Source organism: Erpetoichthys calabaricus, chromosome 5 (assembly GCF_900747795.2).
Source record: "Erpetoichthys calabaricus chromosome 5, fErpCal1.3, whole genome shotgun sequence".
Lineage (NCBI taxonomy): Eukaryota > Metazoa > Chordata > Cladistia > Polypteriformes > Polypteridae > Erpetoichthys > Erpetoichthys calabaricus.
This window is the reverse complement of record NC_041398.2, coordinates 28,969,025-28,990,771: the sequence shown is the minus strand read 5'-3', so window position 1 is coordinate 28,990,771 and position 21,747 is coordinate 28,969,025. Positions and strand designations below refer to the sequence as shown.

Genomic DNA, 21,747 nt, shown 5'->3' with positions numbered 1-21,747 from the left:
CGACCACCGGTTCCAACCCAAAAGCGGATTGCCATCGCCCTTTACAAGCTGGCAACCTGCGCCGAGTATAGAGTAGTTGGAGAAACTTTCGGGGTTAGTAAAACTACCGTCCATCGATGTGTATATGCTGTGTGCACCGCTATTAAAGAAAAATTAATGCGGTGTTATATCAGACTTCCGACTGTAGCGGAGGCCAATGAAATTGCATACCGCAATTCCTTGGTGCATCTTGTGCCACAGATTTACGGTGCGCAGGATGGCACGCATGTGCCTATTCTTCCCCCGACGGAAGGCTACTGCGATTACATTAATCGCAAAGGGTGGCCATCTATTGTTCTCCAGGCCCTTGTTGATGACAGGTGCATGATACGAGACATTTCCGTTGGCACTCCTGGAAGTGCCCATGATGCAGCTGTGTTTGCAGCATCGGATCTGTACAGGTGAGCCTACCTTTCAACATCCCTTCTCAGTGCGATAACAACTGAATTAGCCTGCTTCCCTTAAGGTTTTTAATTAAAACTGAAATTTGAATTAATACAAAATAACGACGTTTAATAAAAAAAAAAACTCTCTTCATCAGACCATGAGAACCGCTCCGCCATTCTCGTTTTGATTGCACGTGATGAAAGTTGTGACACATTTATTTGCGCTAAAGCCCTTTTTTCCGACAAAAAGTGTTTCCAATGTAGTTTTTGCGACATCTGAAGTATCGATATGGAATTTATGCGCTAAAGTTAAACGGAAAAATATTATGTCGACATATACAACATTTTATCGATAATTAGCATTTCCATCAGCTATATCGGTAAAAAAATTTGAAGCGCTAAATATTTTTTCGCAAAAACTCCTTGGGTGGAAACCTGGCCATGTCGACTTTATTCTCGACATTTAGTTTTTTTTTCTTCACTGTGCCCGTATTTTTTTTGTCCACCGTGACCCTAACGCTTCCGTATACTGTAAACATGCAACATGACAAGATGTAAAAAAACGAAGAGGTTTAAAATCGTTCTGAATGCATTGTATGTGATATTGAGATGTAGGTGAAATATAAATAAAATGTTTTATTATTATTATTATTATTATTAAAAGGATTGTCATATACAGTAATTAAACCTCATATTTTGAGACTTTTATTATTTAACCCAGCCCGAATCCCATTTATAATAGTTTCAAGTTCTTTTTCACTTACCAATTAACAACTATCAGAATTAAAAATCGGTACAGAAGAGTATAGATTACCTAAAGTAATAAAGATTGAGATTGATTTAGATTGACAATAAAAAACAGTATCAGGAAGTGGAAAAATCCTATTGAAGACAATGTCATTTTTAACCTCATATGTGGTGCTTAAGAATTCGCCACTATATAGCCACATTGTTGGCATTCGCACAGCCTCCGGCGTTCATGATAAATATTACTTTAACAAATTCAGGTTTCATACAGCTATTTCACATTTTTGTGTTGGGGTTCAATCTTCATATTAAAAATGCGCATGATGCGTTGGCCGGGAATCGAACCCGGGTCAACTGCTTGGAAGGCAGCTATGCTAACCACTATACCACCAACGCACGTGACAAAGCGCTTCCTGCATTTTCCCATTAAATTCATAGAGTTGTTTTTCCAGATTCGTTATGAAGTAGGATATGACTCGGTAACGGCCGGATGGGTTTTGTTTTTACTTTAAATGCAGGACGTAGAGATTGGATTTGATGTTCAGAGTCACCTTTCATGTAAATTAGCCAATTTAGCAGAAATAAGTTATTTAACGTTTCTTATTTTTTTTCGTTGTAGTAATAAGGTTCTTCACTACGTCTGAAAAGAATTACGAGTGATTTGATACTTCAGATACTTCATTCCTGTAGAAACGTACACTTAAAGACACTGCATTTTTTGCCAATATACAGTATACCCAGTACAGACTTATAGTGCATAACTAAGTTAGTAAGAATGTAGTAACAATGCATTTAACTTGGCCGGAGCTTGTATTAAAATTGCTGTGTTGCGTTGGCCGGGAATCGAACCCGGGTCAACTGCTTGGAAGGCAGCTATGCTAACCACTATACCACCAACGCACGAAACAGTTGGTTTTCTTAAGTAAATTTATGTTATTTTTTTCTGATCTTTATTTTGTAAAAGATTTTTAATCTTTTAAATTTTTAATTTGTTTTGATCATAAATTTGTAAAATACACATTGATTTACGCATATTTACAAGCACTACTGATGGAAAACTCTGAAATATTTTCTCTTGACGGCCAAACCTACCCCTGCGCTTGTTACTGAATGTAACGTTCTCGGCCAGCAGGCGCAGTGACGATTACGAGCATGCGCCTTGCTTAATATGGCGCCACCTATACAGAAGGCCAGCGCAGAGACGCAGAACTTCAGATTAATTACGATTTTCTGAAAAAGATAATAAAAATGGGCAGTCTATAAAACACATTTCTACCATTCAGATATCGGTTAATTACGACGTTGTGATTTATTTCTTTTGATCCGGACGCGTGCGTGCGGGTCTCCGTCTCCTTTCGCCTTCGGTGAGTCTTTGACTTTCAAATTTCACAAGGTGCGGTATGAAAATACTCTTGATAAAATTGTGTTAGCATGACATTAAACTCGTTACGCCTCTTAACACATAAATAACGGATGTCATCCTGCCTGTACTCCCTTTGTTCTGCATGAGTAGACATGAGCTCGAATGCTTTTTCCAGCATTTCACAACCTAAAACAGTCTTGCAGTTTCATTATTATAACTGTTCATTTTAAATACCTCATTTGTAAAAGGTGATACAGCTGACTATGCACGCCCTCTCGTTATATGTGAATTTGGGTGTGTGCATGGCATGGATGCTATGGACTGCCGCGCTACCTAAGTTAGATTCCTGCCTTTTGCTCAGAGAGCCTGAAACAACTAATTGGAATAAGTACGTAGGTTCCGAAAATAAATAGATAAATGGAATATGCAATGTTACCCATTTACAAATAAACAGCAAAATCTGAGAGTACAGGGATGATCCGGGTTAGATGTAGATTCAAGCATGGCACCCCAAAAGCAAAATAAGTTGTTTGAAAGTGCCAGAATATCCTGGTTTGCAACTTTTTTGGGGAAAATGAACAGAATAAACACATAATTTACTATCAATATGCAGCAGTCTTGGCTCTAGTTGATTGTGTAGGGCAGCATGGTGTAATCATTTTTCAAACTCACTTCACTTACATTCATTCCAAATACAGTATTGGCTAATCTAAACCTCAAGGCCCTTCTGCTCTCTCTATAAAATACCCTTTGCTGTGTCATGTCAGATGAATCTTACTGAAATGAACAAAACATTACAGTAGGTTTGAGCAAACAGTGCAGCTTATTTGAACTTCAGGGGGAACATTGTGCTTGATACAACTCATTTTCCTGCTATTGCATTTGTTGCATTAGTTCTATTGTCATGTGAAATTCTTACCTACGTGCAAAACATGGCAAGCAATATGATAAACAATGCATTATGGTAAGAATGGTAAGAACCTGTCTAGGTGAATTTTGTATTCCTTAGAGCACATTCCTGTTATTTTTGAAATTGCAGGACTATATTTATTCTGCTCATCTTCGACCACATTACTCTTTTTTGCTAGGAGTAAAGTCATGTTAGACGAGAGGACGCCATTGTGAATGACAGGTCACAATTAATTTCATGTTCTTTACTTTGGAGTGTGTACATCAGAATTTTAACATTTTGTAGCAATTTATTACTGTGAAGACGTCTAAATCAAATTAGAGAGAGTAAAAAAGTGATCTCAACAAGGTAATGCAATAAAAACTAAAATAATATTCACACTTACGAAAGGTTTGCTTAATCAAGATATTAATTTAATAATGCCGTTTTTTTTCTGATTGGCAGGAATGAAAATCTGAAACCACTTGAGCCATCATGATTCAAGTCAGTCCAGCCTTGGATGGCCACCTGTTGAGTTTTAAAGTAACAACAACTCCTGTAGTCTGGAGCTACTCTCATTGACATGTAATTGAGTTTCAAACTTATAGTCATGTATATAGAGTACAGTAAAATTCACAAGCACAAATCTGAGCAACATGCAGCATGTCACCACTCTGCAATGCCACAATCAGCATGTATTACCAGTCAAATGTGAACCTCATCGTGAGATGTCTGGGTGTTAAATGAGCTTTGCTTTTAGAAGAGATTTAATAGGCATGGTGCACCTGTTAAATTGTTGACATCTGAAAGAAACAGATTATGGGCTGTCTTCCATTGGGGAGGAATACCAGAGCAGTTTCATTAATAGAGTGTGCAACTGTAATTGTGGACTGTGCATTTTACATACATGTTACATATAATAACAAAATTATACATTTATTTTTCATATACATATATCCAAAGCAATTTATCTATTCATCATCCATCCAACATTCGTGTTGTGCCTTTCATTATATTATCTATCTATCTGTCTGTCTGTCTGTCTGTATATATACTAGCTGAAATATCCAGCGTTGCCCAGGAGGAAAATAAAGTGTTTTATTTTGTTTTTTTTTTAATTGTTTGAGAAAAATATCTCTCTATTATATAAAAAAAATCTTGGGTCGAGACGTGACCTTCTCGGAAAGACACTTTGACAACCCGCGAGAACAACCAATTTAAAATAAGATCACGGACATCTAACCTCTCAATTATTGGAATGTTTTTGGCAGACACACTTCATGTGATCCCAGCTCTTAAAAATGTCATACGTTCTAGATTACACGTCAACGACTAAGCGAAGAAAAAAGAGCAGCGTGTCGAAAAGAGACCCAAAAGCGTTGAAGAGAAAAAAAAAGGCAAAAAAAGAGTAGAAAAATGAACAATAATAATCTATGTGCAAATTCTGAAAATAAGGAAAGTAATAATCAGCCCGGACCAACAGAGGCGTAGCTAGGGTTTTCAGCGCCCAGGGACAACTGAAGATTTCGCGCCCCCTCCTGTTTGCCAAAATTCAATGGGGAAGGGAAAGAAAATTTTTAAAAAATGTATTTAATGTATTTAAAATAATAGTATTTTAAGAAAAAAATTTCATATTTTTTATTTTAAATAGTTTTAAATGTTTAAATATTTTAATTTTTTAAAGCACTTTTATGCATGTATTTTCAAGGTTTCTCTAAATTTATAAAGATAGAACGAAGTAAAATAATTAAATATTAATCAAATATAGCATTTAAAAATGATTTTAAAGAAAGTATATAGCAAATGATAAAGCAAAATAATTATATATTTGTAAAAACTGCATTACTTACAATTTATTTGTACGAAAATATGATGGGGAAACATCTAGACTTTTGCAGCCATCTACTAGAATACTTCACCACAGCGACCTGTTTAATAACGTCAAAAATGTTTCTGGGTGGGAGTCAAGCATGTTAAAGTAGTGGAGGGGATAAATTATTGTCTGTTGGGTATGTTTTTTATTTACTTTTTAGTGCATTTAAGAATGGAAAACATTTCATTCTAAAATTTCGTAACATCAATTTGGCACCCCCTGGATACTGCAACTGGGGACAGATGTCAAACCCTTGCCCCTCAGCCACATCACTGTGGACCAAGTGGAATTGAAAACCTTGTAGGTCCAAACGGGGTCAGAAATAAGACTTCATAAAAGACATTCAAAAACGTTGGTGTGATGCACATGTAGAGCAGGTTAGAGATTATGAAAGCAGTGGAATTGGAAAAGCTCAAAACAAAAAAAAACCAGCACAATACCCATGCAGAGCAAGTTAAAGAATATGAAAGTAGTAAAATTCGAAAGTATCAAAAAAAAAACAGAAAGTAAAGATCGCATTACCACAAACAAACGGAAATTATTACTCGGTGAAATAACGGAACAGCAAAATAGATTGAATATTTGGAGATACAGTGGTGTGAAAAACTATTTGCCCCCTTCCTGATTTCTTATTCTTTTGCATGTTTGTCACACAAAATGTTTCTGATCATCAAACACATTTAACCATTAGTCAAATATAACACAAGTAAACACAAAATGCAGTTTGTAAATGGTGGTTTTTATTATTTAGGGAGAAAAAAAAATCCAAACCTACATGGCCCTGTGTGAAAAAGTAATTGCCCCCTGAACCTAATAACTGGTTGGGCCACCCTTAGCAGCAATAACTGCAATCAAGCGTTTGCGATAACTTGCAATGAGTCTTTTACAGCGCTCTGGAGGAATTTTGGCCCACTCATCTTTGCAAAATTGTTGTAATTCAGCTTTATTTGAGGGTTTTCTAGCATGAACCGCCTTTTTAAGGTCATGCCATAGCATCTCAATTGGATTCAGGTCAGGACTTTGACTAGGCCACTCCAAAGTCTTCATTTTGTTTTCTTCAGCCATTCAGAGGTGGATTTGCTGGTGTGTTTTGGGTCATTGTCCTGTTGCAGCACCCAAGATCGCTTCAGCTTGAGTTGACGAACAGATGGCCGGACATTCTCCTTCAGGATTTTTTGGTAGACAGTAGAATTCATGGTTCCATCTATCACAGCAAGCCTTCCAGGTCCTGAAGCAGCAAAACAACCCCAGACCATCACACTACCACCACCATATTTTACTGTTGGTATGATGTTCTTTTTCTGAAATGCTGTGTTCCTTTTACGCCAGATGTAACGGGACATTTGCCTTCCAAAAAGTTCAACTTTTGACTCATCAGTCCACAAGGTATTTTCCCAAAAGTCTTGGCAATCATTGAGATGTTTCTTAGCAAAATTGAGACGAGCCCTAATGTTCTTTTTGCTTAACAGTGGTTTGCGTCTTGGAAATCTGCCATGCAGGCCGTTTTTGCCCAGTCTCTTTCTTATGGTGGAGTCGTGAACACTGACCTTAATTGAGGCAAGTGAGGCCTGCAGTTCTTTAGACGTTGTCCTGGGGTCTTTTGTGACCTCTCGGATGAGTCGTCTCTGCGCTCTTGGGGTAATTTTGGTCGGCCGGCCACTCCTGGGAAGGTTCACCACTGTTCCGTGTTTTTGCCATTTGTGGATAATGGCTCTCACTGTGGTTCGCTGGAGTCCCAAAGCTTTAGAAATGGCTTTATAACCTTTACCAGACTGATAGATCTCAATTAGTTCTGTTCTCATTTGTTCCTGAATTTCTTTGGATCTTGGCATGATGTCTAGCTTTTGAGGTGCTTTTGGTCTACTTCTCTGTGTCAGGCAGCTCCTATTTAAGTGATTTCTTGATTGACACAGGTGTGGCAGTAATCAGGCCTGGGGGTGGCTACGGAAATTGAACTCAGGTGTGATACACCACAGTTAGGTTATTTTTTAACAAGGGGGCAATTACTTTTTCACACAGGGCCATGTAGGTTTGGATTTTTTTTCTCCCTAAATAATAAACACCATCATTTAAAAACTGCATTTTGTGTTTACTTGTGTTATATTTGACTAATGGTTAAATGTGTTTGATGATCAGAAACATTTTGTGTGACAAACATGCAAAAGAATAAGAAATCAGGAAGGGGGCAAATAGTTTTTCACACCACTGTAGGTGATATGTCAGATATTGTAAGGCTTTAAAGTTTAAGTCAAAGACTTGTAGATCATCTATTTCATGTTGCCATCAGGGAAAAGTAGTTTTGCCTCCTAATGAAGAAGCCTATCCTCGAGAATTAAAAGATTTGTTTTTTGGTGAAAGTGAAATCCACAAACACTACAAACAAAATATCCGAGTCTACAATAAACTTTTCGCAATCGCATCATTTAATGCTCAGAATGTAGATTTACACAATAATGGACCATACACTATGAGAAACTGTGGTCCCGCAACAATTAAAGCTACATCAAGTTTATTTTGAAGAAACTACAATTCAGTCAAGTTTATATTTATGGTCACGGAGAAGCGATGCAACATACAATCGAAAGATTATGTAACAATTCCCAAGAAAATAATAATCTCTTTAAATTGTATATCCGGTTAACCAAACCCAGGGGTGGCCATGCGGAACGAGCAGAGGGCGGAGCCAACTAGCAATTAAAAAAAAAAACACAACTTTAAAAATAACAATAAATTAACAAACAATGAAGACTCGCTAATGTGCTTGTCTTGCGGTCTTGTATGTATGTTATCATCTAGTTGACGCTAGGAACCGGCCAACTCGATTTAATTTCAAAAGCAACAAGGGTGCAGCGGTGCTGAAACATAAAGAATGCTGTCAGTCATGTCCAGTTTGCCCTCTGGTGGTCGTTCCGAGTGTCAACTGGATGATAATAAGTATACAAGATCGCAAGATCACTCCCCACCCTACCCAGAAGGGGGTGGGTTAGGGCTGATTTCACCCTACAGTATTTTTAGTCAACCAATGAGAAACATGTGAAACCTCAGGTCACGACCGTAATTCGTTCCAAAACTGTGGTCGTAACCCGATTTGGTCGTGACCCGAAGTAATTTCCCCCATGTGATTGATTGATAGATAGATAGATAGATAGATAGATAGATAGATAGATAGATAGATAGATAGATAGATAGATAGATAGATAGATAGATAGATAGATAGATAGATAGATACTTTATGTATGTAATTAATTGATTAAATATATATTTTTTAAAGATTTTTAAGCACAAATATAGTTAATTATACCATAGAATGCACAGTGTAATAGTAAATTAAATGTAAAAACATTGAATAGCACTGAGAAAACGGTTTTCTTGAACAACAGAGAAAACTAACATTGCAAGAGTTTGAGCTATAGCGCTACGAACCGCTGGCTAAAAAAACTTTTTTTTAATGAGTTTTAAGCACAGGGAAAAAAATGAACATTTGAAAAATCTGTAATTTAATAAACAACCAAGAAAAGTAACATTGCAACAATGCACGCTACGAACCGATCACTGTAAACAGAAGTGAAGTGGAGGAAAGTCTTCATTAAATACAATGAGGTTAAAACAATGCTCAAATCAGTCTCTTTAAAGACAAGCCTGGTGCATTCTTTAACTGCCTTCTCGGCCATATGTGGCCAGCCTGCTGTCTCGTATGTGTGTGTGTGTCTGTCTCTCGCGTGCGGGTGTGTGTGTGTCTCTCGCGTGTGTATCTGTCTATCTCTCTTTCACTCACTGCCCAAGGAATGCACAGGGAGAGACTGAATACGCGCGGAAATCATCGGCGCACACAAACCGAAAGGGAAACCGGCTTGTTTGTATACTGAGTGTGTGGTCGTGAACAGATGCAAACGTTTGGCAAACTTTTTGGTCGTAACCCGATTTGTACATGTTCAGAGACGTTCGTGAACCGAGGTTCCAAAGTATATATATATATTTGCAGCTGGAGATCCACAAAGGAAGAAAAATGAATCACATATCATAAAGTAGTTTTTATCCCTGAAAGCTCAGGAATAAAAACTACTTTATGGTACGTGATTCATTTTTCTCCCTTTGTGGATCTCCAGCTGCAAATATGCAAACCGTATTACAGACCTTCTCTTCCATTCGTACAACCTTCGGGCAAGAAGCCCTCCAATGTATTAGACAATGGGAAACTTCGGCAATCCGTGAAGCGCTATATATTGCCTTTGATTCTCTGATGAAGACCCCTGGCAGGGGTTGAAAGCTCAGGAATAAAAACTACTTTATGACACGCGATTCATTTTTCTCCCTTTGTGAATCTCCAGCTGCAAATATGCAAACCGTATTACAGACCTTCTCTTCCATATATATATATATATATGTATATATATCTTTTATTCTGCTAAAAATTAATTATTCAGTTACCGCCATGTTCACGTTTCATTATATACTTACATATTTCATTACATCTCCCTATCTTGTATATTTGTACACAGTCTGACGCATCCAATATGTTAGGTTTGTTAGGTTTATATTGTTATGTGATTACATTGTATCTTATAATTTTTTCTGTTCTTTCAATTTTTCACCTTGTCTCTCCTTTATTTTATAAATTCAGTTATTCTCAGTGGTGACTATTATTTTTTCTTTATTTCATTTCTATTAGTGTACTGTGTTATCCTCTCTTATCCATAATGAAGTATATCGGCTATTTAGTTTTTTCATATTCTTCTTCTTATTATTATTAGAATCTTATTATCCATTTTTTATTTCTTGATAGTTTGTTATATTTTTTCTGTTCAAAACAATATAGAATTGTTGCAGTGTATTTCCTTAGTCGTTCTCACTTTTGACCATTTGAATTTTTTAATTTCACTTTATTTACAGACTTATTAAGTAAAAGATTGTTATTAGTATATTTTGATATTATCTTTTGGGTTCACATTTTATCCGTATTTAATGCATTTTGTTTCCTTTTTTTACTTAATTTTTATTCAATTTTCTTGTGTCTTTTTGGTTACATATCCTTGTTATTCAATATTGTTATGAGTATATCAGCAATAAGCAGGTTATTTTCTGTATATTTTTTAGGACTCACAGTTGCTTGTTCTACTTCAAGGCTGAAAAGTTTTTGAGAAATTTTATGAACCATGGTGAACTCTTCTGGTTGATGGTACAATTAAAGGTACGGTACATCTAAACATACTTTGTTTTATATGTTACTTATCCCACATAGTTTGTAATGATGGCTAAAATATGTTTAATGTCATGTTTTCATGGAGAATGGAGGTAACAATAGTCTAACAGAAGGAGTGTTTATGGTGAACAGCAGTATCAATTTGTCCATTGAAACTATCTAATGTTAATCATGTGGAATAATCCTCAAGTCAGGTTGGTATGTATGTGTTTGTTTATGTTTCAGTCCATAAAATTGTTTTTCATTCTTTCCCCACCCAGAAAACAAATGGATGACATGAAAGAAGAGCCCGGAGTGTTTGTGCATAGTTTTTTAGAGATGGGCTGCAATGGAGAAGAACTCTCTGAAGAAGAGGAAGTGAGCTCAAATCCCACAACAGTAAAGGTTACGGAGTACATGTCTGTCATTGTTAAAGAGGAGGAACATGAATGGGAACACATCATGGTCAAGCAAGAGGTGTGTGATCCTGGCTATGAACCTGTTAAAGGCGAAAACCCAGATCCCAGTTATGAACCCAGTTATATACACGGCCATGACAATGGCCATGTTTTAAGTGAAGAGATGAAAAAATTACAGTCAAGTCTAGATCTGAGTGGCAAGAGGGACAGTTCTGGTAATTTGCCTGAGTCGCTGCAGAGGAACTTGGAGATTACTCAGGAGGGCAATTCTGGTACGGAGCAGGAAGAAGAGCTAATATCACTTTCCACAATTCACCCAGGAGTAGGTAAGTTGGGCTCATACATTATGTGAGGATGCTAGGAATTTGCAAGCACCATTGTCAGACAGGCAAGCATCTTATGAGAACTGTAATATCATTCATTTCAGCTCTTAAAGTAATATAGTGTTACATATTGTTACAGAGATTTTACATTTACAAGAAGAACATTATTTTTAGAACTGTATTGATGAAATAGTGAAAGTTCTGCGAAGAAGTTGAAAACTTTGCAAGAGTAACTAACAATTCAGTTCAGTTCAGTTTATTTTTGTATTGTGCTGTTCAGTGCTTGTAGGTTCAAAGCGATGTAACAAGTACACAGGTCAACACAATTACACACTTTACAAATTACTAATAACATATGGAATACACATAAAGAGAAAGACTAATTTACACACAGTAACACAAAGCAGTTCAAACCTGATTAGCATAAATGATGCCTAACATTATACAGTTCCCTCCATAATGTTGCTGTGACCATGGTGTGACCAAAATGTATGCAGATACCTTTAAATGAAAGTCTGCAAAGTGCACTTTAATCATATCTGAATTATTTTATTTGTAATTGTAAACTGTAGAGTAGAGGGGTAAATCAAGGAAAAATGTATCTTTGTTCCAAACATTATAGAGGGCACTTTATGTCCATTATTTGAAACTGATGGACTTTGACAGCTACTGTATATCCCTGGAAAAGGTAAACCTATGGGTGGTCCATGGTCAATTGTAAGGGAGAAAGTTAAAGACAAAGTCAGATGAAATCATTGTCCTGAAGACCACCCCTATCTAAATCAGGCATGTCAAACTCACTACCAGATGATTTTATGCAGATGATACTCAACTCTACTTCAGTGTTAAAAGTGGAACTTCATCAGAGCTTTCTCAGCGCACAACCTGCCTTAGTGAAATTAAAACCTGGATGGAGCAGAACTCTTTAAAATTAAATTGCAATAAAACTGAACTCCTTCAAATTGGGACTAAAATGCAACTTAATAAAATGAGCTCCTTCCCAGTCTATCTTGGCGGTGATCTCATCAGACCTGCCTCTACTGTAAAAAATCTTGGTGTCATTTTTGATTCCTCCCTCTCTTATTCCGCCCACTTAAATCACATTAAGAAACTTTCTTACTTTCACCTCCGTAACAGATCCCGTATTCGCTCCTTCCTCTTCTTCTCTAATGCTGAGAAACTTGTCCATGTTTTTATCACATCCCGCATCGATTATTGTAATTCCCTACTGGCAGGTGCCCCTTCTAATCTTATATCACAGCTCCAGCTTATTGAAAACTCAGCTGCAAGAGTCATTACTCGAACCAGCAGCAGCGAGCACATCACACCCATCCTGCTCTGTCTTCACTGGCTCCCTGTGTCTTACAGAATCGAATATAAAATCCTACTAATAACCTACAAAGCCTTAAATAACCTCACGCCAAATTACATCAGTGACCTACTCCATCACTATGTGCCTGCCTGCCCACTAAGGTCCTCTGATTCTGGTAATCTTGTTGTGCCCCTCACTAATCTACACTCCATGGGTGACAGGGCCTTCAGCTGTATAGCGCCCAGACTCTGGAATGACCTACCAAAATTAATCAGGTCAGCTGACTCCATGAATTGTTTTAAAGAACAACTCAAAACTCATCTGGTCAGGAAGGCTTTTAGCTCTACTTGACTTTATTACCCTTCTCTCAGTTTACTTCTCTGTCAAGATGCTCATGTAACCTGTATGTGTGTGCGAGACCATTAATTATGTTGTCTGTTTTTTTTTTTCCAGAATTCACTGTCTTAATCTTCTTTATTTATTTATCTGGTTTGTACAATGCTATATACTGTATACGCTGCCATTCTTTATTATATTCTGTAAGTGCCTTGAGCATGGGAAAGGACCATTGGTGGGCCGCTTCCACTGCCATACGTGTCGTCAGCGGGCTGCACTGTAACAAATACTATTATACTATTATACAAAGTTACTGTAGCTTTCTTTCCAATACTGAAAACTTTAAAAAATGTAACAGTTAAAGTTTAAAGAAAAGCATTTTATTTCCATATAATCTCCGTACAACAGCATACAATTAGAATCTTAAACCTCTTAGCTATAGGTCCTTATATAGCAGTCTTACAGTCTGAGATCTATTTCTTTTGTCTCGACACTTGGCATCTTTTGTTAGTAACTAGTTCGTCAATATCAGGTTGAAATCTTGTGCAGCTGCTTCTTTTATGAGGGATGAAAGGTGCTCAATGGTAAGTCTTGAGTGATGTGGGGTTTTGGTAGCTTTCATTAACAAAAACAATTGCTCACAAAGGTAAGTGCTTCCGAACATAGACAGTACTCTCGATGCCAACTTACGGATCTGCACATACGAGGGTGACAGATAAGCATACAAGCCTGGCACACCAACTTCATTCTATTTTACCTTCAGAATAGAATCTGACTGCAGTTCAAACAATTCCATTTGGATTTTCTCAGGCGCATTCTCAACGTTGTAAGAGTATGGTGACGTAAACAGCACAAAGTCCTGTTTGTGTGAATTGAAATCACGAAAACGCTCACTGAATTCATTACTCAGTAATTCAAGTTGGAAAACAAATCCTCCAAAAATCAAATTTTACTTTACTAAGTTTACTTCAAAGTTTATATTGTAAAATAAGCCGATATGCAAAAAGCCCCCTGACCTACATTAATTTTACAAACTCAAAATTACAAAAATTTGTTAATGAACAACTCACCAACTTCTCGCGTCCACTTCAGATCTTCAGCTGTAGTCTGCACAAACTGTTCGTTACAATAATAGCACAAAATTACATAAAACTAGAGCAAAAAACATGAAAATATGCAAGCTATTACTACTCGAGATGGTCAGTTCTGCCCAGTGGCCAGTCTAAGCAGCCCAGCCAGTAGTGTAGCCTGCCAGGCTGCTGCAGCCTAGCACTGCAGTTGCGATGTCTTGGCTTATTAACTTTGGTCAAGGCTCGTGGGGGTGGTGGTGGGGGGGGCATATGGGCTGTGTCATGCCTAGGGTATCAAGGAGCTGATGCCGCAGCTGCAACTATACTAGCAGATGACGTTTCCAGTAAACATAATGCCAAGGGAAAACGCGCTTTTGTCAGAAGGCGGAATTAAGAAAAGTCAATAAGTAACGCTAAAGATGCAGAATGATTCAATCACAAACAATAGTAAGCATTTTGTACAAGTTTAGTGCTAACTAGGATCTGTCATGCGGGCCGCACAGATTTCTGTTGTGGGTCGCATGTTTGACATGCCTGAGCTAAATAGTAGTTAGTCGTTTAAAAATTGTAGAGGGACAAGTGCTGCTTATATTAAATAGTCAGAAATCCAAGAAATCACCAGGACCGTGCTTAATGAAGTTAGTGAGTACACACTTTATATAAACTCTTGATGCTTATATTTGCAAAAATCACAGGACATGAAGACAATTCCTAAAAGTTTGAACCTACCAATTATTATCCCTTACGGTAAATGGTTCATTGAGCAGGCCAGCAAGCTTAACATGCATCACGGGTAAATTAATGTAAACAATTATCAAGGAAAAGATCAAGCAGCACGTGTCTAGAACAAGTGCGTTGGTGAACAGTCAATGTGCTTTCAAACGGGGACGATCATGTTCAAGGAATTCTATCAGGAAACCACACTAGTAGACAATCATAAAGGTACATATGATATTATTGATCTGGATTTTAGGAAGGCTTTTAATAAGGTCCAATCTGAGAAGCCAAACGAAGTGGGAGTTTAAAGTACAGTGAGTAGCAGATGGCTGCTAATCTGGCCTAAACACCAGGAACAAAGAATTACGACATATGGAACCTTTTCAGAATAACAACAATAACAACATTTATTTATATAGCACATTTTCATACAAATAATGTAGCTCAAAGTGGTTTACATGATGAAGAAAAGAGGAAAAAAAAAGACAAGGTAAGAATTAAAATAAGACAACACTAATTAACATAGAATAAGAGTAAGGTCCGATGGCCAGGGAGGACACAAAAAACAAAAAAACTCCAGACGGCTGGAGAAAAAAAAAATCTGCAGGGGTTCCAGACCATGAGACCGCCGAGCCCCCTCTAGGCATTCTACCTAACATAAATGAACAGTCCTCTTTGTATTTAGAGTTCTCATGGAAGGACTTGATGATGATGGTCATGTAGACTTCTGGCTTTTAATCCATCAATGTAGGAACATCATGTTGTTTTGATTAGGTGGTGGTGGCGCAGATTGCCACCACAGAAAACCGGGAAAAGAAACAGAAGAGAGAGTAGGGGTTAGTACGGATTTTAGAGCCACCATGAATAGTAATGATAATTAATTGAATATGCAGAGCATCAGGATTAAACTAAAATGAAGCTATGAGAAAGCCATGTTAAAATAATGTGTTTTCAGTAGTTTTTTAAAGTGCTCCACTATATTAGCCTGGCGAATTCCTACTGGCAGGCTATTCCATATTTTAGGTGCATAACAGCAGAAGGCCGCCTCACCACTTCTTTTAAGTTTAGCTCTTGGAATTCTAAGCAGACACTCATTTGAGGATCTAAGGTTACGATTTGGAATATAAGGTGTCAGACATTCCGATATACTGTATAACAGTGTTTCCCAAACTCGGTCCTGGGGGACCCCTGTGGCTACAGGTTTTTTTTCCAACCGGATTCTTAATTAGTGACAACACCTGACAGCACTGATCTCATTTAATTAGCTGGTATTTTTTTTCTTTTATTCGACATTCAGAAAAGCATAGCAGCATGATTTTTACATTTATAAGACATTTAGAAATATTTCTGCTTTTGCTATAGATTTAAATGTTTAACTCTCTTTTGTTGATTTCATTATACTTTTCCCTTTCTCTGTGCAGTTTTTCCCCCTTCGATGTATCTTAATAATGACAATTTAAAATGAGCAGATCAGATACCCAGGCAAACAACATTAAATAATCAAAGGCTGCAACTGCTTTACAGTCAGGCCCACTAATTAGTAAATAATGGATTAATTAAACAATTAGAAGACCTAGCAAAGTAGAATGAAAATCAAGATGAAAATACTGTTAAAAAGAAAAAAAAAACATTATTCCTATATAACAGCTTGGTACATTTTAATATTTTTTTTTTTAGCAAACTTAGTTTTCTAATTTCTATATGGTTCCCTAAACACAGAACTCGTGAAATAACAGTTCACTTAATTAACCCAGGAGTTCAATTAAAAACAGAAGGTGGTTGGAACAAAAACCTGCAGCCACAGGGGTCCCCCAGGACCGAGTTTGGGAAACACTGCTGTATAAGATGGAGCGAGATTATTTAAGGCTTTGTAAACAATAAGCAGTATTTTAAACTCAATTCTGAATGACACAGGTAACCAGTGTAGTGACATCAAAACTGGAGAAAAGTGTTCGGATTTTCTTTTCCTAGTTAGGACTCTAGTAGCTGCATTCTGCACTAGTTGCAAACGATTTATGTCTTTTATTGGGTAGTCTTGAGAGGAGTGCGTTACAGTAATCTAGTCGACTGACAATAAAAGCGTGAACTCATTTCTCAACATCTTTCAATGATATAAGAGGTCTAACTTTTGCTATGTTTCTTAAGTGAAAAAATGCTGTCTTAGTGATCTGATTAATATGCAATTTAATATTCAGGTTACAGTCAACAGTTACCCCTAAATTCTTTACCTCCGTCTTGACTTTTAATCCTAATGCATCAAGTCTATTTCTAATAACCTCATTATTTTCATTATTGCCAGTCACTAAAATTTCTGTTTTCTCTTTATTTAGCTTGAGAAAATTACTATTCATCCATTTAGAAACACAAGTAAGACATTGTGTTAGTGAAACAACAGAGTCGGGGTCGTCAGGTACTATTGATAAATATAGCTGTGTGTCATCAGCATAGCTGTGGTAACTCACGTTATGCCCCGAGATAATCTGACCTAACGGAAGCATGTAGATCGAAAAGAGCAGCGGACCCAGGATAGAGCCTTGTGAAACACCATATAGAATATTAGGTGTCTTTGAGTTGTAATTACCACAACTAACAAAGAATTTTCTACCTGCCAGGTAGGATTCAAACCAATTTAAGACACTGCCAGAGAGGCCCACCCATTGACTAAGGCGATTTCTAAGAATATTGTGATCAATGGTGTCAAATGCGGCACTCAGATCTAAGAGGATGAGAACAGATAAATGGCCTCTGTTTGCATTTACCCACAAGTCACTGACTACTTTAACGAGCGCAGTTTCTGTACTGTGATTTGTTCTAAAACCTGACTGAAACTTGTCAAGAATAGCATGTGGTCATTTAGCTGCATAATGACTGCCTTCTCTAAAATTTTATTTAAGAAAGGCAGGTTAGAAATGGGTCTAAAATTTTCAAAAGCAGAGGGGTCAAGATTATTTTTCTTGAGTAGGGGTTTAACTACAGCAGTCTTAAGACAATCTGGGAAGACCCCCATATCTGGGAATAAGGTGATGTTAAAAGTGGCATCTATCAGAAGTCAGTCCTGTCCCTCTGTAGTTTGTTATTTCCAAAAATAAACTTGAAAAAAATAAAAATAACACACTTTGTAAGTCTGAAGATGATATGAAACTAGAAGAAATAACAGATAATGTAGAATCAGAAGGACTGCCGCACAACACAGGCTGATGCAGATCTATGGCAGATGACTTTTAATGTAAGTATATGTAAGGTATTACATATAAGAAGTAGAAATGTTAGATTTGGAGACACAGTGGGAGGTCTCAAAACTGAAAGTGCCCATTATGAGAAGGACCTGGGAGTCATAGTGGGCTCATCATTATCTACAGCTAGACAGTGGGCAGAAGCTATTAAGAAAGCTAATCAGATGTTAGGTTATATAGCACCCTGATGTGTGGAGTACAAGTCAAGACAGGTTATGCGAAAGGTATATAACACTCTAGTGAGGCCTTACTTGGAGTACGGTATGCAGTTTTGGTCTCCATATTACAAAAAGGACAAGAGCAACTAGGCTGGTTCAGGAATGCAAAGTATGAAGAAAGAGGAATGACAGAACCTTTTTTGGTGTAAGCAAATGGAGACTAAGAAGTGCCAACTGTTCAAAATTATGAAGACAATTAGTGCAGTAGATTCCTGCTGTTATTTTAAAATAAAGTCTGCAACAAGAACATGGGAACACAGATGGAAACTTGTTAAGGGCAGATATTGCACAAATGTTAAAAAGATATTCTTCACACAGAGAACCACAGACACACAGAATAAATTACAAAGTTGTGTGGCAGTGAGCAGGGCTTTAGAGACCTTCAAAACTTGATTTGATGTTATTGTGGAGAAATGAGTTGAATAGAATTGATAGGTTGTGTGGAACTGAATGGCCTGTTTTCATCACAGTTGTTCTAATTTTACAATCTCACATTCAAATCCTTCCCCCATGTGTCCATTACATCAGAGCCCATTATGCTCCTACCAGTCACACATGCAACAATGACAATAAAAAAACATGACATCCTACTTCCATATTCTGCATATGGTAAGCAAGACACTGTTTCTTTGGTAAATAGTAAGTTTAAAAGCATGTTAAAGGGAAATGTTCTTGGTCATGAGAAATTTTACAAAGGAGGAGGACTTATTTAATTCTTTCCATCCAACTTATTTGAGAAAGCTGGTGTCCTCCACACAATCTCACATAGTGATGAGTATTTTTTGACCATCTTTTCAAAATTGTGACCAAAAACCCAGACACAACTGCTCGTTCATAATTCCCAGTTCAAAAAGATTTTTATTTGTTGAAAAAATCATACACAAGGTTTCTGTTCCACCAAAATGACCACTACAATTTTTTTTCCTTCTCCACTTCTCCCCAGGTGAGCTTTGTAATCCTCTTCTTTTCCAGACTCCAACTCTCCTGGGTTAGGTGAAGCGATTTCTTTTATGCCAGACCCAGGAGTATTTTTGCTGCTGCAATATTCCACCAAGGAATCTCTACCGGGTCAAGCACAGCCTCCTTAAGATATGGTGGCCTTCTCCAAACAGTTCACCCTGGAAGTAATCCAGGAACCCTGAAGGGCTGGCCATCAGGACAGCAACTTCCAGCAAAGAGATGCTGCCAGCCAGCACACCGGGGAAGCACATAACCCCATGAGGAAGTCTTCTACCATCCTTCTAATGATGTTTCATTAATAATGGGAAAAAGAATGTCCACTATCCCACCTGGGCACCCTTCTGTCCATGGAGACCTTCAGTTATAAAGGGCTGCAGTCTGGGTAGTGGACCATCTATCCCAGCCAGGATGCCAGACAATACATATCCTCTATTACACAGCACATTAGAGTCATAATGGAACAGAAAACAAGAAGCTGCCAGAAATATGATTTAGTGATGCTCCAGAGTGTTTCTAGCTGTTATCTTGGCATATTCTAATGTTATGCCTCTTTTGTACTGGGCATCCTCCATTACTTTCAATTGGTGACTGGACTAATTACATTCAATGAATATTTTGTGTGGTATGATCATGATCAATATGTCAGAACAGTTTGTATCTATGAAACATTGATACTTTCAATATATAATATTTGAATCTTTGATATGAAAGATGTTATACCAAATGAAAGGAGTAGGTTCTGCTGAAGACTTTTAATGAATATAATGAATATGGGTCAATGGTCCTTTCCTTCCCAAATCTCAAAAACATGCAGGATATATTAATTGGCCACTCAGTTGGGCTGGTATAAGTGGATGTATGTGTTTGCATGAAAATGTCTTACAGTGAGCCTGCGCCCTGTTAATCTTTGGTTCCTGCTCTGTGCCTCCTTTCAGGCTTGGGCCTTGTTGTCCTCCCTATTCAGGTTTGGCTTCTCCCATTCACTCATTTCAGCTAAGAATGGCTCCCGTCTGCCTTAACCCTGAACTAGATTAAATAGCTTTGACAATTGATAAATGGACAGCTTTTTCATAGTTTGCTAGTTGCCTCCTAGTTTGCAGTTTAGGAGAGTCAGTAACGCCTGTGTTTAAAGCAGTTTTGGAGGTTTTATTATTCTCCTAATGATGTTTTTTTTGTCTTTTTCCTCTTAAGTAATGGTGACATGGAGCGATATCACTGGAAGTATCCGCAGAAGTTTTATCACAAAGCTTCCATACTGCTGCCCCGAAATTGGAGAAGTGTTCATGAAGCCAGTTAATCTTAAGCTGCTCAACAGCAGCCCTACAATTTTGGGTGTCCCTTGCATGAACTTTAAACAGTGGACCATTGAGCCAGCAGTCATAGAAAGTCACCACATAATCCACATTGAAGAGAGACCCCTAGAAAGGCTCTATGGAGGAAATGACAGCACTCACAACCAACTCAGCATTATTATTCCAGAAAAGCCATACTGCTGTATTGAATGTGGAAAAAGGTTCACTCAGAAGGTTTCTCTTCAGCAACATCTGAAAATCCATACAGGAGAGAAGTCATATTGCTGCACTCAATGTGGAAAGAAATTTACACAGAAAATTGCTCTTCAACGACATCAGATAATTCATACCGGAGAGAAACCATACAGTTGTTCAGAATGTGGGGTGAGGTTCACAATGAAACATAATCTTCAGTCACATCAAAGGATTCATACAGGAGAGAGGCCATACTGCTGTCCTAGCTGTGGAAAGAGTTTCACAATGAAACATAATCTTCTGTCACATCAGCGGATTCATACAGGAGAGAAGCCGTATTCTTGTTCAGAGTGTGGTAAGAGGTTCACAAACAAGATTAGTTTTATTTCACACCAGCGGATTCATACAGGAGATAAACCATATTGTTGTACAGAATGTGGGAAGAGGTTTGTGCAGAAACGTTACCTTCATTCACATCAGAAATCACATACAGGAGAAAAGCCATATGGCTGTGTCGAATGTGGGAAGAGGTTTAAAGAAAAAACATGTCTCAAACGTCACCAAATAACTCATACAGTAGACAAGCCATATTCCTGCCCAGAATGTGGCGTGAGATTCACCATGAAACATAATCTTCAGTCGCATAAGAAAATCCATACTAGAGACAAACCATACAGCTGTGACGAATGTGGAAAGGAGTTCCTGCAGAGACGTTATCTGAAGTCACACCAGAAAATTCACACGGCAGAGAAGCCGTGCTGCTGTGTAAAATGTGGAAAAATGTACACTGAAAAATGTAGCCTTCCACGGCAATGAAGTAGTCAAACTGGAGACAAAAAGTATTACTTCACCTTGAATGTCAAAAAGACATCCAATGAAATCTGGAATCACCACATCTGTATTTAATATGGAAATATTATTACAGAAAGGATGGCTTTTCCATATTGTACTGAATGCAGACATACATTAGTATTGAAAAGGCATCTTCACACCCAGTAATGGAGGAAAGTTGTGATATCCATCCATCCATCCATTTTCCAACCCGCTGAATCCAAACACAGGGTCATGGGGGTCTGCTGGAGCCAAGAAGTTGTGATATACAGCCCTGAAAAATATTTGCCTCCTTCTTGATTTCCTCTTTTATTGCAAATTTTTGACACTGAATGTTTTCAGGTCTTCAGATAAGATCTAATCTC

The 21,747-nt window shown here is 37.6% G+C and overlaps 1 protein-coding gene and 2 non-coding genes across 3 annotated transcripts; 1 reads left to right on the top strand and 2 right to left on the bottom strand.

Annotated features, from left to right (window-relative positions):
• Positions 1 to 1,496: 1,496 nt before the first annotated feature.
• Positions 1,497 to 1,568, bottom strand: trnag-ucc (transfer RNA glycine (anticodon UCC)). The gene has a single exon. It is a non-coding gene; the product is annotated as a tRNA-Gly (tRNA).
• A 432-nt stretch (positions 1,569 to 2,000) lies between these two features.
• trnag-ucc (transfer RNA glycine (anticodon UCC)) lies at positions 2,001 to 2,072 on the bottom strand. Its single transcript has one exon. It is a non-coding gene; the product is annotated as a tRNA-Gly (tRNA).
• Positions 2,073 to 2,371: 299 nt separating this feature from the next.
• Positions 2,372 to 21,569, top strand: LOC114651581 (gastrula zinc finger protein XlCGF26.1-like). The gene is made up of 4 exons (XM_028801405.2): positions 2,372 to 2,536; positions 10,420 to 10,485; positions 10,758 to 11,221; positions 20,256 to 21,569. The coding sequence occupies exons 3-4, from the start codon at positions 10,765 to 10,767 to the stop codon at positions 21,365 to 21,367; spliced, it is 1,569 nt and encodes a 522-aa protein (XP_028657238.1). The 5' UTR covers positions 2,372 to 2,536; positions 10,420 to 10,485; positions 10,758 to 10,764; the 3' UTR covers positions 21,368 to 21,569.
• The last annotated feature ends 178 nt before the right edge of the window (positions 21,570 to 21,747 follow it).